Source organism: Diachasmimorpha longicaudata, chromosome 3 (genome assembly GCF_034640455.1).
Source record: "Diachasmimorpha longicaudata isolate KC_UGA_2023 chromosome 3, iyDiaLong2, whole genome shotgun sequence".
NCBI classification, from domain to species: Eukaryota; Metazoa; Arthropoda; class Insecta; order Hymenoptera; family Braconidae; genus Diachasmimorpha; species Diachasmimorpha longicaudata.
The window spans coordinates 690,718-708,363 of NC_087227.1; the positions used below are offsets into that span (position 1 = coordinate 690,718).

The 17,646-nt window shown below is 44.8% G+C and overlaps 1 protein-coding gene across 1 annotated transcript; it reads left to right on the top strand.

Annotated features, from left to right (window-relative positions):
* Positions 1 to 3,629: 3,629 nt before the first annotated feature.
* Positions 3,630 to 5,244, top strand: LOC135159923 (uncharacterized). Its single transcript, XM_064115986.1, has 3 exons — positions 3,630 to 4,158; positions 4,214 to 4,715; positions 4,818 to 5,244. The coding sequence occupies exons 1-3, from the start codon at positions 3,630 to 3,632 to the stop codon at positions 5,242 to 5,244; spliced, it is 1,458 nt and encodes a 485-aa protein (XP_063972056.1).
* Positions 5,245 to 17,646: the final 12,402 nt, after the last annotated feature.

Sequence of the window (17,646 nt, forward strand, 5' to 3'; positions counted from 1 at the left end):
AAAGAAAATAGCAAAACCCCTAAAACTTCGAATAAATAAATTTAATTATTACCTTTGGTAGTATTTCAATTAGTTCTAATACATTATTTTAATAAATAACCATAACCAGAAGCAAAAGAAACTATTATCTTTTAAAGAATCTTGAATAACCATAAGTGATACATCATAATCTCTTTTAAATACATATGAGTCCGCCGAGAGAGATAACGCAAAAGACGAGGCTCGAAATTTCTAAATTTTAGCGTAATTAATCCTTTGAATTGTTTTCTCTCTGAATCGCTCAGAGCAAATCCCTACTTCCAATTAAGTAATTATCAAATCCCTATAAACGAAACGGATCTCGCGGAAATCTCCTCCACCAATGGGGGAGGCAACATAATTCTCTAAATCCCTCTAAATTACCTCAGATGATTAAAATTCTCGTGGTGATTCCTTATGGGTATCACTCACGCATCGCGATCACCTTCCTAGCTAATCGTCCCGCATTCGATCAACACCGATCACTCGCACCACGATACGTATCCTTCGATAGTCTAACCAACACTTCTTCTATCAAAATCCCTACCGTACGCTTCAGAGTCCAAAATCGAACTGTTTCTTCCTCTCTGTCGAAAACTCTACTGCGATTTTTCTATTCAAAAATCCAATTGACCGTCTTCCCCAAAATCTGTGCCGTTTGGCACCATTGTCTTTGGGCGATTCCCTCACCGCCTCCCCTCGCCCAAGGGAGACGGCAAATTTCCATTAACACAGATCTTATTCTCTAAAAATAATATGAGTTAACTTTAACGGCATCGAGATGAGGAGTTAATTAAAAATAAAATCGCAAATATTCTTTTTACTTCTAACCTAACTATTAATGATGCAATCTCACCTGTGGCTCGTTACCCACGTGTTCTATTGTTGACCGGCGACGACCGGCAAAAATCCAACGGATAACCTCCCTGACCTTATTTCTCGACCCAAACTTGTTGCTTTTGGCCTCCAGGGTGTCTCCTTAAATTGAGGTGGCGTCGACGAGGAGTTTTCACTGTTCAAATGTACTCAGATGTTATTTATTTTTGCACTTCTATATTTAGCGTCCGTCACACGTGTTTTCCGACAGTGGAATAATCGCAATAGGCGAGTTGCGGTCGCACTCGGCACTAATGGCGCTGGCGTCTCCGTGTCAACCGGAGGCACCCGCGCCAACCGCATTCGAAATTCAAATGGGGTTACTCTACCCTCCTAGCATCTCTGGATCGGGAGATGATTCTTTATTATTATTTTTGTCTTTATCCTTAAACATTCTGTCCACGGAACGCGATTAGATCCTTCTGGTTGTTTTATCGAGGATCAGAGGAAAGTGGGAACCCTAAATTTTACTCTAAAACCTAACTTTTCATTATTTATTTAATATTCAGCCTTTTGGCTATCCTAGGGGTTACTAGGGCTGCTCTAGGCCCCTAGGTCTGCCACCCTAAACCCAAAACGTATCTCCCACTCCCTCTTGATCCCTAAATCGAGCGGTAGTTTCACTTACTCCTATACAGATCCAAAAAAAATCTAAACGGGGGGAGTGATCCTCAGGAGATTCCACGTAGCTCGGTAAATTTTGGCTCATAACCGGGAATTCCCCTTGGTCCCCGCATCCCTAACGTTTCCGATCCCACAAACTCCTATTACCCCTTTCTCTATAATTCTCGGACTTCTATCCGCATGACTTGGGGAGTTATTCCTCCCGCTCACCCTAATGCTCTATTTCTTAACCCGAATTCATACCTAGGCCTCTCTCGCTCTCTCTCTCGACGTACTCACCCCGTTCTGGATATTTTCCTTGGATCCCGGGATGTCTTAAGGAATTCTTGAAAATTCCTTACAACAGTTACTACCACAACCAAAAATCTCGTTACTGCCACTATACGTTCGCGCATTAATAACGAGGAACGGGGAGTTACTTTCTTGACGGTTCGCAGAATATCAACCATGGTGCCCGGTCGACCACTTGATCGGGACAAAATAAAAATTCCCTTTAATTTGAAACTCGCCGATCCAGATTTCCACCGACCAGCTCTTATCGATATGCTAATTGGAACTGGGACTACTCTTTCGTTTCTTGGATCCGCGATGTTGGAATATGAGGAACAAAATAATGGAAAAACACACAGTTGATTTTAATAGTAAACTTTAATAATACCGACTGTAATGGTTGGGCGAGTGCGGTGTTGCTCCGGCGATCATCGAGGCTAAGCAGCGTTTCACTGAGATACTACTTGGATGGGTGACCGCTTAGGAACACCGTTTGCTCGCTCAAAAATTACTGCACGGAAGGCACGGGTGTGGAGACCCAGTGTACCCTTCTAGTCAGTGTGACGGAAGGGTACACTGGGACCCTGCACTATCGACCGACTGTACGGTAGAGGTTTTCCATGGTTTCCCTTTACTCCTGTGCAAATGCAGTACAGTCGGGGAAAAAAGTCGGTCCCATGGCACCGCAGGGGAAGGGAACAAAATGTAAAAACCCGAGAGGGTATACATGTGAAAATAAATAATAGTAAACTTTATTATATATTAGTTGGACTCTAATTGTCAAGATGACACTGTGCACTCTATGAAATTTTAGAAAAGACTAAAAACTAAATTATTCGTCCAGCCCCGATTCACGTCTACTTAGGGAGTGCAATAAACTTTACACCCCCTGAAACCTCACTCAGAAATTCCATTTTGACCAGGTCTGGTCACCACATGGTTTTGGGGAAATCCCTTTGGAAAAGTGCAGTAATAAAAAGTCCCAGGGAAAAGGCTCTGACAACAATAAATCAATAAAATATTTTTTTTTTAGTAAATATAAAGACTCTGGGACGAGTGAATTTTGTATTTGGGGAAAACCCCAAAACTCAACACACCCTCTCAAAATTTAATCGTTCCGTAATGTAAGTATTATATAAAGAATCTAAAAGTAATTCAACCATATCAAATTCAAATAATCTGAGTGCCTCTTGATTAATCTCTGGGAGCAAATACATATGGTCCAGCTTTTGCTGCAACAGATTGGGGAAACCCAGAAAAACCCAATCAGACCATTTCATAATACATATACATATATGCATATACATAATTTTACTCATTATTAGTTGATTCCTCAACCCCACAAATTTTGGTCCAGGCTATTTAAATATCTAAACACCCTGTTGAGATATTTCCATGGAAATCCATGGTTTCTCAGATGCGTCTCTACTTGCGATGTCTGCGGTGGTGTATCTGAAGGTGACGAGGGCGGATGATGTTAGCATCTGTTTAGCTGTTGCTAAAACCAAGGTGGCTCCTCTCAAGAGGCTCACCATTCCACGCCTTGAACTCAACGCCGCGGTCCTTCTGGCTAAGCTCAAAAGGTATGTGATTGAGCAGCTCAACCTTTATGGTGCTCCGGTCCATTTATGGACGGACTCCGCTGTTGCTCTGGCGTGGATTTGCGCTCATCCTTCCAGGTGGAAGGAATATGTCCACAACAGAGTAACCGTCGTTCAGGAGCTAGTGCAAGAAGCCAGTTGGAGGTATGTCAGCGGGAAGGAGAATCCGGCTGACTGTGCATCTCGGGGCATCTCGGTGGCTCAACTTAACGACCATCATCTGTGGTGGACGGGCCCAAAATGGCTACGGAAGGAGGCGTCTCAGTGGCCAAGTGGGAGAGCAACGTTGGACCCGTCTACAGATTTAGAGGAGAAGCCGGGGTGACTTTAGCCGCTTCCCTCGGAAGATCAAGTCTCTGGGATCTCTGCTCGCGGTATTCCTCTCTCTACAAATTCCTGAGGATCACAGCAATTTTCCAAACGGTTGTGGGGAATATGATGCGGAAGCTGGAAAGGAAGAGGGGCGTCATCGTTCCAGCAGTGTTCAGCCCTGGAAGCATCGAGGCAGCTCGGCTTTATTGGGTCAAGGCGACTCAAGCCTATCATCTCCAAGCCGAGTGTGACATCATCTCTCACGGATTGCAGTTGAAGAAGTCTCATCCGTTGACCAAGCTCACGGCCTTCATCGATCAACAGGGAGTTCTCAGAGTCGGCGGGCGGTTAAAGTTCTCTACTCTAGGACCAGAGAGTAGGCATCAGGCCATCATCCCTCAAGGCTCAGTGCTCGCAGAGCTTATCATCAGGGACTCTCATCAGCGGACGCTGCACGGTGGGACTCAACTCACCTTGGCGCAATCTCCGGAGGTCTTACTGGATTATTGGAGGTCGTCTACCAGTAAGATCCTTCATCCTCAAGTGCGTGGAGTGCGCGCGTCATCGAGGAATCAGAGCTCAGCAGCTGATGGGTCAGCTTCGGGTGGCACGTCTGATGTCGGGTCGTGCTTTCTCTAACACTGGTGTGGACTATGCCGGACCAGTGTCTATCAAGACTTGGAGGGGGCGTGGTCACAAAATCCAGAAGAGTTGGTTGATGATTTTCGTGTGTATGGCCCCGTCCGCTCTCCATCTGGAAGCTGTCACGGACTACACCGCTGATGGTTTCATCACCGCCTACCAAAGGTTCGTGAGTCGTCGGGGATACTGCAGACACTTGTACAGTGACTGTGGCACCAACTTCATCGGGGCGGATAAGGAGCTGAACAAGTTCTCCGCTGGAGCTAAGGAGTTCCAGCATCTCTCTGCAGTATGTCTCAAGAATGGGACGTGTTGGACGTTCAATCCTCCTGGAGCCTCTCATTTCGGGGGAAAATGGGAAGCAGCGGTCAAGTAGGTGAAGTACCATCTCGCTTGAACGGTTCGAGATACGGCTGTCACGTTCGAGGAGCTCTCTACGCTGCTGTCCCAGATTGAAGCCGTCCTCAACTCCAGGCCTCTACAACCGCTCTCGGAAGATCCTGACGATGTGTCCTGCCTCACCCCGGGGCACTTCCTCATTGGAGAAGCTCCAATAGCTCTTCCGGAGCCCTCACTGGAACACCTCAACGTTGGACGACTCTCTAGATGGCAACTGATCCAGCAGAGGCTGCAGTTCTTCTGGAAGCAATGGTCTACAGAGTATCTGCAGCAGCTCCAGTCCATCTCCAAGTGGCATCACCCGTCCAACGAGATCAAAGTCGGCAGCCTGGTTCTTCTCTACGACGAGCGGTTCCCGCCAGCGAAGTGGCCTCTTGCTCGGGTCACAGCTCTACATCCTGGAAGGGACGGTCTCTCCAGAGTTGTGACCATCAGGACCGCCTCGACGACGTTGACCAGGCCGATCTCCAAGCTGGTTCTGTTACCGATCTCTACCAGTTAAAAGCTAGTCTCTACCGACTTGTTTAATGTTTGCTTGAGTGTTCCAGGTCTCTACAAACGATCTCTACTCGTTCTGTGTCAGCAACGGGGTTCCTGACGGGGGGGAGAACGTTGAGGCGACAGCCTCATATGGCTAAGGGCGGCAGCACCTCCTAGGCGAGGTCTGCTTGACCGGCCGCGCTGGCATTCAGATGCGTAGCTACGCACCTGAGGCGCTGTCCTTATCACCGTTTCCGGTGACTCTACGGGAACGTTCGTATCTTATCTAGAACATTCGAGGTTTCCGGAGGTTTTTCTCTCGGACGTTCCGGGAGTCACTTTGTAACGTGCTCTCGTGGTGACCGATAATCATCGACATCTCTCTGTCGCCAAGTTCCCTCTACCGCACTCATTTACATAGTGTTTGACCGCGGCTCATGTGCGAGGCACAATTGTGTAGTTTCTTTGTGTAAATTAACCATAAGTGACGTGAAAATAAATAGTTTTTGCAGTGACAAATTGGCGCTTCTCGTGTCACATTTGAAAAAACCTCCCCCGTTAACCCGCATTCCCCTCTCCACCGGTTTTTTCGCGCTCTCGCCGGAACATTTATCATTGTGTTTTTTTGTATATATGCTCAAAATATTAATTGATGCACTTAAATCGGCTCTAGTACATACCATCAGATACATCAGGCACTCAATCAAACTTCTACATGGCGGATCATTATTTGTATCTGAGTTCAATGCCACATAATCTAATCAGCTCTCCAGAGGAGCAACCACGGCATTGTCCTCCGCCATGTTCAATTTTCAAAAATGTGCCAATATAAGAGCTTTGATCTAGCGTTATCTGATCATTTTCTCTTCTAATTCTGATTCTCAAATATAATTTCATTTCTTTCAAATCAACCAGAACGAATTGATCCATTAAATAGGTTGTGAAATCAGTTATAAGGTCTAAATGTCAGGTTACAACTACCGGATCATCAACATGTAATACTACACAAATATTACTTCTGATATCACCATTCTTTAAGATCTAGATACATGGATCTACTGGTGAATTTGAAAAATCCTTTTTGGTAGGAGCGTGCTCGAAAACTTCAAACAAACAGCGAACCGCCTGTTTCAAGCCGTCAAGAGCTTTATTTAATTAACAAACTTGACCTTCATGACATTTCATCTCTTCCGGTACCTTCATGTAAATCTCTTCTTTCAAATTTCCGTTCAAGAAAGCCATTTTCACATCCATATGATGGATTAATAAATTAGATGGATTAGAAAAAGCTATTATCAATCCAAAAACTTGTAATTAAGGCTACCAGTGTAAAAGTCTAATAATTAGGCTGATAATACGCAATCTTCTGGCATATCGTGTTAGTCATATGAAATCGGTGCAAGATTTTATTTTATTTATTTATTTACTTAATTTTTTTATTCTTTATTCTGTCACTTTTTCTACTGTTTACTTATGTAAGGGAAATTTCTTCATCGGGTGATAGAGGACACTCTGTACAAACGCCTTCAGGTTTGTCCATCAGCTCAACTTGGCTGTAGATCTCCATTGGTGTTTTCAACACTTTCAAAACCATGAAGGTCTTCTCCAATTGAATGGGTCTTTTAACTTTATTACCCCTCATAGAGGGTCTTGATTCTACAAAATCGACTACATCAACTATGACCCTCACAACAGCAGATTTTGTCCTTTTGTTTATAATTCCATATTGTATAGCCATTCGGTTCGTATCCAATCAAAACTGCTTTCCATGATTTTTCATCAAATTTTCTGTTAGCAATTTTATCATAAACATAAACAATTGAACCGAATATTTTTAAAAATTTCAATTCTGGCGTTTTATTATGCCACAATTCAAATGGGGTTTTACTGCACATTAATGCTTTCATTGGCGATATATTTATTTGGTAAGTAGCAGTAGGAACTGCGTCTTCCAAAATCCTTTTTCTAAACTCGCCCCAACCACCATTGACTTTGCTTTATCCGTTACGGTTCTCACCATACGTTCAGGCATACCATTTAATTGTGAGGTTCTAGGGACCGTCATGTGATAACTTATACCTCGCGCAGTACAGTAGTCCTTCATTTCAGTTAACCAATATTCTCGCCCGTTATCACAATATAAAGTTTTCTGGTCTACCATAGAAGGAGTGACAGGACCCGCATCATCCAAATAAACTATAAATAGTGGTCTTATAACGTGTTCGTTACTTGTTACTTTATTAAACGTTAATCTTGACTCTTTTTCCTTTTATACATACCTCGCGAAGTTGCTCATCTGGCATTACTGAATCTAAAATCGCGATGGATTTAAAACATTCCTTTTGATTTTAATTTCAAAAATTTTGCGTATCGATGTGATGACCGTTCATGCCATGTTTGATGATTTATTTTTCTACTCGCGGGATTGACCGTTTTCGAATTCAACTTTAACTTTATAATAATCAAGTTTCTATCTGATTCACCACACATCACCGTCTTACCCTCCTTTGACATTTTGTCTAAGACAATTGAATATCCAGCTGCCTACATCTTTGAAAAACGATAACAAATTATTTTTGTTAGTTCCGGGCAGATCTCCTGCCATAAAAACGAAACTTGAAATTGTATTTGCTTCCCTGGGCTCCGTTGCTTCGGCTGCGTGGGCGGTTGATCCGTTCGGGCCAGTTGATTTCGGCATATTGTCCTTCTTAAAGAACCAATTGGTCATCACATGTCCTCGTTTTCCACAATTGTAACACTTCACAAATTTTCTGGAATTCTTCATTTTATTTTGGTGGTAATTTTGTGGCGTTGAATTATATGATCTTTCCTTTTGTACTTCAACTTGTAATACTTTAGGACTTGTGACCAGAAGTTCTTGACGGCGTTTCGTTTCGAAAACTAATAATGTCGATCTAATGTCCGCAAGAGTCATCAGATCCGGCGATAACTGTTCAATTGCGGTCACAATGTTATCATATGTGTTAGGCAACGTGTTAGGCAAACTCCCGCCGCTGCGCAGAGTTCTTTGTGTGAGGCGGTCCTGTACGCGCCCGTCACTGTTAGCAGCGCGCTCCTCTGTGCGGTGCGGAGCTTTCGCCAGTCATATGCTGTGCACCGATCCACCCACCCTTGGGCTGCGTACGACGCGACAGCCTGAAAGACACCCTGAAATACGATTGTAACCAATCGGTATCGGAGCCCTCAATGCTTGTGCATTAAGGCCGATAGCCGAGTGAAAAGGACCCTAGCCTTTTCTTGAATATATTCTATATGGGTCCGGAACCGCATGTACCTATTAAAATGTACCCCGAGGTACCTCACGCTCTCCTTAAACTGAATCTTTTCCCCGGCGAGCCTAATTTCGGGTGGGCGGATATCCAATGACGGTTTTACGTGTCGGCGTTGCTGGCGAGACCTATCCCACCTATACTGCACCAGCGGCGCTCTCTTATGCGAATTGCATGACAGGACAATTGCCTCTGTCTTGCTCCTCGACAGTTCGAGCTTCGCTGATGCGCACCATGACGCGATGTGGTCGACGACGGCTCGGCCTATCCTCTCTAACTCCTTACGCGAGTCGGCCGATACGACTGCGATAAGGTCGTCCGCGTAGGCAACTTCGATTGCGCCGAAGTTCTGTTCGATGCTCTTGAGGAGGGCATCGAACATGAGATTCCAGCAAGCGGGGCCGAGGCCTGATCCTTGCGGACAGCCCCGGGTGCCCGGCTTGGAAACCTCTTGGTCGATCCAGGCGATCTTGACAGTCCGATTGTCGAAGTAGCTCCGGAGTACTCCAAAGACATTCTTCGGGCAGTCTCGATCCGCCAAAGACTGGAGGACCAGGGGCCACCACACGTTGTCAAAGGCTCCTGAGATGTCGAATAGGAGTCCAATGACGTACCTCTTGTCGTTACCGCGCTCGACTAATTTACGCAACTCTACTATCGCGTCTTCCGTGGATCGTCCAGGCAGAAAGCCATATTGACGTCCTGATATTGTGTCCTCGGTAAGGACTTTCGCCGTAAGGATCCCGTGCAGGACCTTTTCGAAAAATTTCCCGGCAACCGCCAAGAGGCAAATGGGACAGTAGGATTTGGGGTCGGGCACATCCTTGTGAACTCCTTCGGGCATCCTCATGACCGCGACTTTCAGGACCCTAACTTCAACGAAATCGCTTCCTGGGGCTCTGTCATTCTTAAGGGTCTTAACGATACCCTTAAGTTGGTCGTCCGTCAAGTCTCGTGCGTCCTCTGTCTGGACCGCTAGATTCCTCGCGCGTTCGCGGATGTCTGTCTTTTCGGGTGTATCTTCGTTGGGGTCATCGTCAGGTACGTGTGTGTCCAACAGTACCTCAGCAGTCTGACGCATCGCAAGTGTCGTGCCATTCGCGGTTCTAAGTGTGCTGAGTACTGTGCCTACACGCAATTTATCAGCCGCGTATTTATAATGAAAACCCCAGGGATTCGCGTTACTTTCGGTCGTTATGTATCCGCGCCAGCTATTTTCTTTACATGTCCTACGTAGCCTGGTATACGATCGCAGGACTACACGATACCTGCTCTGTTTAATTTTTCGCGCGTCAGGCTTAGTCTCCCTTCGGTAGCCGTTACGGAGACGACTGACCAGCTTGCGTTTGCTGGTCAGCTCCTCGGTCCACGGCGGATTCGCGCGACGGTAGTGTTTACGGCGCGGCATCGAATCTTGGCAGGCTTTGGTGAGTACGTCACCCAGTACTTCTGCCATTCTCTCAACATCCGCTGAGGAATCCAGCCGATGGTCCGCGAGTTTCTCACGGGCCTCCCCATCGAGGGTCGCCTCGAACTTTTCCCAGTCGGCCCGACGAACGTGGAACCGCGTGGTAGAGCCTTCGCCGACCCCCGAGTTATTGAGGCGCTGTGAGGAACTCCGGATCGCTAATAGAAAGAAAACCGACGTGTGGTCACCGGTGGACCACTCGTCCTGCAACCTCCATGCACGTATGAATTTATACATGCCAGGGGTGGCCAGTGTAACGTCGACGAACGACGTACCTGCGGTACTCCTGCTGGTTGGGCCCTGCCTAGCATCATTCGCGACGCGGAGACCGAAAGACTCGATGAGCTCACCCAGGAGGACACCACGGTCAGTGGTCCTGGGGCTCCAAAGGGAGTGTTGGGCGTTGGCATCTGCCGCCACCAGAACGCGGCGACCCCTGAGACAGCTGAGAACCTTTTCGAGCTGCCTCAGGTGGATTTCTATGTCGTCCGAGTACTGAAAATAACTGGAGACGACAAAGAAGGATCCACCGGTGACGCGAGCTTCAGCACAGATACAATGTGCTGTACTAAGTTGAGACACGTAAGCAATCTCCACGATGGAGTTGCACGCAACGACGGCCGCCCACGGTCACTCCCTTGAGCACGCGGCAATACGCATTCCGAGTCCTAGGCCGCGGATGGCCCAGGTGTTCGCCTCACGAATGGCATACGGCTCTTGGAGCAACAGTATGTCCAGACGTTCTTTGCGATCGAGCTGAAAGACCTCCCCGGTTACTGCAATTGAACGGGACATGTTCAATTGCAGTATTCTAACGTCGCGTTGCGCGCCCGGTCCCTCGATCGCGGTGGTCCGGAGAGGATGACCTATTGGAACGGGGGGTACCGGTGAGCCACCGGTCGCGACGCGATGGCTATCGATCCTACTTAAGCTAACGTGGCACTCGCGAATCCTACCTAATAAATGAGTGGACTCACCGGTTGATGTTCTTGAAGATCCGGGCGTTGGCTGGCTCGGCTGCGCAGTCAATCCCTCGTCCTCTACGACGTCATCGTGGACAGCACGAAGGCTGGAACCCTTCGCTCGTCGGGAGGGCAGTACCCCGGCGCACGGCGGGCGACTACGAACCCTTGAGGGCACCACCCTCGTTGGGTCCCTCGTTGTAGTCGCTGACGATGTTGCTCTGGCATGCTGGGAGGCGATGCGCAGACTTCGCCGCACGACGGACGCATTATTGTGCCCCCTCGGAGATTCGATTGGGGGCAGTTTAGCCTCCGGAATAGATTTCCAATAATGCTCTGCCGCGAGGGTCTCCCGCCCTTCCACCTGCCGATTTCGCCCTCCAGCACATGGACCCGCCCCTGCACCGCGTGGACCCGCCCCACCATCCGCCGATTTCAACATCCCACGCGACTCCCGAAGTCCGGCCCACCCCATCGTGACCCAATCCGCGACCCTCCCCCACCGAACCCCCCTTGGGCACAGGGGTTCACCCTGCACCCGTAACCCCCCTTTGGTATAATTATTGAGACCCCCCAAAAGGGGATCCCAATCCTTACACCAAGTTCGACTCACGGTCCGCGGGGTCGTCACACCCCGTGTGTAAGGGCGGTTTTACCCGCCATTACACCCCCTGCGGGAGGGTGCCACCAACAGCCAGAAAGTCTTCGAATAACTCGTCTAGATCCGAAAAATGTTTGAATAAGCTAGCATCACCCCTTAATTTGAAGGTGAGTATTCTCTTTCGGATAGCCATTTCCGATGCCAGACGTTTTTGTGCGTAAATAGCATCAAGTCTGCTCATCGTTTCTTTGGCTGATTCCTCGGTTTTCGGCAAATGCAACAATGAGTCCGCCAAATGCGCCATGATCACACTTTTCCCAGTATTCTCTGTTTGCTCCCACTCGTCGGTTAAGGTTGTTAGAGGCTGCGCGTTTAGTACCTTCATTACTTTTAATTCCTTCAACAAATATTCGATTCGCGTTCTCCACATTTTATAGTGTTCCTCATTGAACGGTTTGATATTTCTAGTCGCCTTCTCCATTTTCTTTTTGAATGAAATCACTGTATTGATAAATATCACTGTTTAATTTATGAGGTTCCGGGGGATGAATTGGGCCGGATGGGATAGTGGGTGAGGAAGTTCCGGGGAAGGCAATAATTGTGCACTAGATGTTGGATGATGAGCCGGTTGATTTAAAAACTTATATCCACAAATATGCACTCCGTGTTGTTAAAACTCCGTTAATATAATGGACTGTTTTTTCCCGAGAGATGAATTCCCGATTCTAACCCCGTTGGTTATCCCGTGAATTGCCGATAATTCCCCGTTGGAATCCCGAAAGTTGACAACATGTCGTTACCGGTTGATATTCGATGGTGTACTGACCACTGTAACGATCCCGAGATCGACCGTGACCTCTCGTTACAGTGGTCAAAGGTGATTGGTTGTGGTCATCCTGCCGTTTGACCGCGGGATTTTGAACAACCACTAAATCACTAAATCACTATATTGATAATTATCACTATATCATTAGATTAATATAAGGTGTGTGAATAAGTCTTTCCCGTTTTTTGTAAGAGATGCTGCCACCAATACTGTGCGAGTATTCAATGGTTACATATGCCATAATCAAAGCTTATTCATCTGTCAACAATTCTACACTAACACATTAGTTGAAATTTTTTCGCATCATAAATTTTTGATATCGTGAAAATGTCGAAATTTGAGCCGAGTCGACGTCATTTGCGGGAAGTTTCACTTTATTGGTTAAATTTGAAGAAATCTGCTGCCGAGGCGCATCCATTGCTTCAGGAAGTTTATGGAGGAGGTTGTGTCGATGATTCAAGTGTTCACGGATGGTTTCGACGCTTCAAAAGTGGTGATTTCGACGTGGAAGACAAGGAGCATTCCGGGCGGCCGCAAATCTTTGAAGATCAAGAATTGGCGACTTTGCTTGATGAAGATTCGTGTCAAACGCAAGAAGAACTTGCTGAATCATTGGGAGTTGACGGAACAACCATTTCCAAGCGTTTGAAAGCCATGTGAATGATCCAAAAGCAAGGAAATTGGGTGCCGTACGAACTGAAGCTGAGAGACGTCGAACGGCGTTTTTTCACTTGCGAACAGCTGCTTTAGCGACATAAGAGAAAGGGTTTTCTGCATCGTATCGTGACTGGCGATGAAAAGTGGATCCGTTACGATAATCCGAAGCGAAGAAAATCATGGGGACTACCCGGCCATGCATCATCATCGACGGCCAAGCCAAATATTCATGGCGCCAAGCTCATGCTCTGTATATGGTGGGACTAGCTTGGTGTGGTTTACTATGACCTTCTGAAACCGAATGAAAGGATCACAGGCGAGGTCTATCGACGACAATTGATGCGTTTGAGCCGCGCACTGCGAGAAAAACGGCCACAATACTCCGACAGGCACGACAAAGTTATTTTGCAACATGACAATGCTCGCCCACATGATGCACAGCCGGTGAAAACATACTTAGAAACGCTCAAATGGGAAGTCCTACCCCACCCGCCGTATAGTCCAGACATTGCTCCGTCTGATTACCATCTCTTCAAATCGATGACGCATGGCCTGGCTGACCAGCACTTCCATTCCTACGAGGAAGCCAAAAAATGGGTGGATGACTGGATAGAGGCCAAACCGGTCGAATTTTTTCGCAACGGGATTCGTATGTTGCCAGAAAGATGGGAAAAAGTTGTAGCTAGCGATGGCCAATACTTTCAATAATTCATTTGTAACCATTTTTTCACAATAAAGGCTCAAAATTTGAAAAAAACGGGAAAGACTTATTCACACACCTTATAATTATCACTAAATCACTATATTAATAATGAATCACCCTGTTAGGAATTCGGCTAAATGCCTGCCTTCCCTTCTCCCGCGCTCTACAACCTATGACCGCTCGACTCCTGGCCCAAAACAACCCGCTGTTGCCAGGGGACCTTTTGGCATTTTTGCCTCATTGGGGCGCCACTTTCCGGAGACATCAACGCCGGAAACATGCCCTTTGACCAATGGGAAGGGTCACGTGCCGTCGATCTGGATTGTTCTCGGCCGCTCCCTCTCCCAAACTCTCTCTCTCGTCTTCCGGAAATCACAGTGGTAACACGTGCATTTGGGTGCTCTAGTACATTTCTCGGTTTCTCACTATTAGATTCATTTGTATTCCTCAACAGTTAAAGTCCGTGACCGCTCATCATTATTGTATTTCGATTAAAAACTATTGGGATATGGATAAAAGGGTATAAATAAATGTAGTGTTTTAATTAATTTTATAATCATAAATTCTTTATTTAACTTGCACGAGGAAGGCACGACTGATCTAGAGGACTGGTGTCCAGAGACTAACGTACTTCTTATAATATGAAAAATCTATAGTAGGACAAAAACAATAGAACCTTTATGTTTCCAGAGGACAGAGTCTCCTTTGATTACCACTTGTGGTAAGGATCACAATGCTCTCAAGTCCAGAGCACAACAGATCATAAATCAGTCCCTTTGCTGGAAACTATAGTTAAACATATGAGAAACCTTGTCGAGTGCTTTTTGAAACAGAAAAGAAGAGCTGTGTTCTAATTTTCCAATACGCCCCCTCAAAAATCAATCGACTTACATAACTTGACTTCTATTAACCTAACTAATTTTCTACCTTCCTCGTGGATCCTGGGAACTTACATATGGCCCAACATTTGCTGCTCAGGGGGCAGGGAAACCCAGTAAAACCTGCCCAGACCATTTCCACTATTAATTACTATATACATTTCTATTTTACTGAAGGCCCAATCTTGGCCTTAACTGCAGAAGCTTAATTGGTGGCAGTGGCTTGGTCAATGCATCCGCAACTTGATCACCTGTTGAAATATGTTTAAGCATTATTATTTTTTTTCTCTACCTGCTCTCTGGAGAAATGATACTTAATATCTATATGCTTAGATCTTTGGTGACTAGTTGGGTTACTTGCTATGCTAATACAACTATTATTATCTTCATAAATAATAATTGGTTTCAAGATCTTCAAATCAACACTATCAGATAGTGATTTAAGCCATAATTCTTCTTTCACTGCTTCAAAAAGAGCCATATACTCTGCTTCTGTGGAAGAAGCAGCTACCCATGCTTGTCTTTTCGTATTCCAGCAAATTGTGCATCTTTCAAATAATTTAAACAAATAACCGGTGGTGCTCTTCCTATCAGTTCCTACGTCACCACCCCATTCGGAATCAACATAGCCATTTATAATTTGCTGGAAATTCCCTCTTTTAAAGGTTAATTTTAAATTTATTGAGCCTTTTAAATATCTAAGAACTCTTTTTAAATATTGCCATAATTCCTTATTATTTTTATCTGAATATCTACTTAGAATATTAACCGCTATAGTCGAATCGGGTCTTGTACAAACCATTATGTACGTTAGACACCGAATGAGATTTCTACATGGTGCATTATTGTCTTCGTCTAAATTTAAATTTAAATAATCAATTTTATTTGGAAGAGGTGTACTCACAGCATTACAATCAGACATATTGAATTTATTTAAAACTGTTGCAATATATGCACTTTGATCAAGAGTAATGGTATCGTTGTATCTTTTGTGACGTTTGTGTTTTGGCTATCCACCGCGATGATCCTTTGGATAACCAAGTGGTAGGGAATATAGTCCCAGACTACTCACTAAGGGGTTATATATATATATATATTTCTGGATGCTACTAGCGGTTGCTAGTAGCTTGGTGTATATATATATCCCCTCTTGGGACTTGTGGTGATGGGACACTCCTGTGTCTTGTCCCCTTCTGCTGGGCCGTCGTGTCCCGTCCGGCTAGATGTCGGTGAGCCCTTCGGGTTCACTCTTCTAGGAGGGGTGTCTTGGTGACGGATTGGGAACAACACAAAGAACTTCACTCGCGGAATGTGTTAAATATGTATATATTTACTCTTAATAGTATACACTCGTTGCGCGAGTGGGTCGGTAACGCGTTATTAGATGCTCATGCGTTGGACTTGGAGCGCGGTTACGAGCAGTGGTAGACCCTGTTTCGTCTGCTGCTGGAAGGTATCTGACTCTCTGCGAGTCTCTAAATCTCCTCCAAGTCCAAATCGCTGTTCTCAGCAATTCCACGGCTTTTTGCACCAATATTGTCTTGTGTCATCATTGACGCAAGACTCATACAGTCAAACAGTATACTGGACGTACCAAAAACCCTGATACTGCTTTATTCGATCCCTGCTACGACGTCACTTGGGTGCTGACAATGGTCTAAACATCCGTTGGATTGTTCAGTCCTTTGTCCAAATGGCGTTGCAGGGAGTAAGTTGATCCTCGAAACACTGGGGCAGCTGACCACAGCGTCTCCAAGACGCCGTGGGACTGCTGACCAATGTCTGGGCATCGATTCTCAAAAAAAACGACGAATTGGCAGAGGCCAATACGTCACACTTTCAATTTTTATTCCAAGAAATAATTTAATTTCATGTAAATCGGTCATACGAAATTGTTTCATTAAATATGTTTTGAATTTATCCATAGTTTGATGATAGACTGTGGCAATTACTAAATCATCAACATAAAGAACAACATAAATATTTTCTTGAATGTTTCCTTTGTTTAATAAAATAAATACAACGATCAACTGATGAATTTTCAAAGCCTTTTTCAAGCAATGCTTTTTCAAAGGTTTCAAACCAGCATCTTGCTGCTTGTTTCAATCCATAAAGTGCTTTGTTTAGTTTGCAAACTTGATTGTTTTTATGCGTGACACCTTCTGGGACTCTCATAAATATTTCTTCTTTTAATGCTCCATTCAGAAAAGAAGTTTTAACATCCATGTGATGGATTAACAAATTATATTGATTTGCATAAGGTAAAATGAAACGAAAGCTTGAGATTCTTACAACAGGTGCAAAAGTTTCATTATAATCGACTAAATATTCTTGACTAAAACCACGGGCTACTAGACGTGCTGTATATCTTATTGCATTTCCGAATTCATCATTCTTTATAACAAATACCCATTTACAATCTACAATATTTTTATTTAAGGGCTTTGTCACTAAAGTCCACGTTTCATTCGTTCAAAGTGAATTTATTTCATCTTTAATGGCTGCCTCCCATTTATCACGATCGTCTCTATATTTTATTTGATTAGAAGTTTTAGGAATTTTGCACACTATAGATTGAGCACATAATAAATAATCTACTTCCTCATATGAAATTCGAGGTTTGTGCTTATTCCTTTCACTTCTTCTCAGATTTCTTACTGCTTCTTTTTTACTAGCATTTCTATCTTGAGAATCAGACTGATTGTGTTCATCTGTTTCCTTTACAGATGAATCTGACTTGTCAAATTTTCTATTTTGGCTTCTGTCAGTTACAGGCTCTGAATTTTCTTCTTCAGATTCATTTACATGATGAAAGTTATCTGATTTCTCTGTATCAGATTTCTGAGATTCTACAGATTTGTGAGGACCACTAAGTTCTTCATTTAATTCACTAAGATTATCAGTTTCATTATAGTTTTCACTCAGAACTCCTTCGAGTCTCATTTCTGGCCTTGATCCCAAGAAATTACTTTCATCAACTATCACATCTCTCACTACAACAATTTTATTCATTTCGACATTCCATACTTTATAACCGTT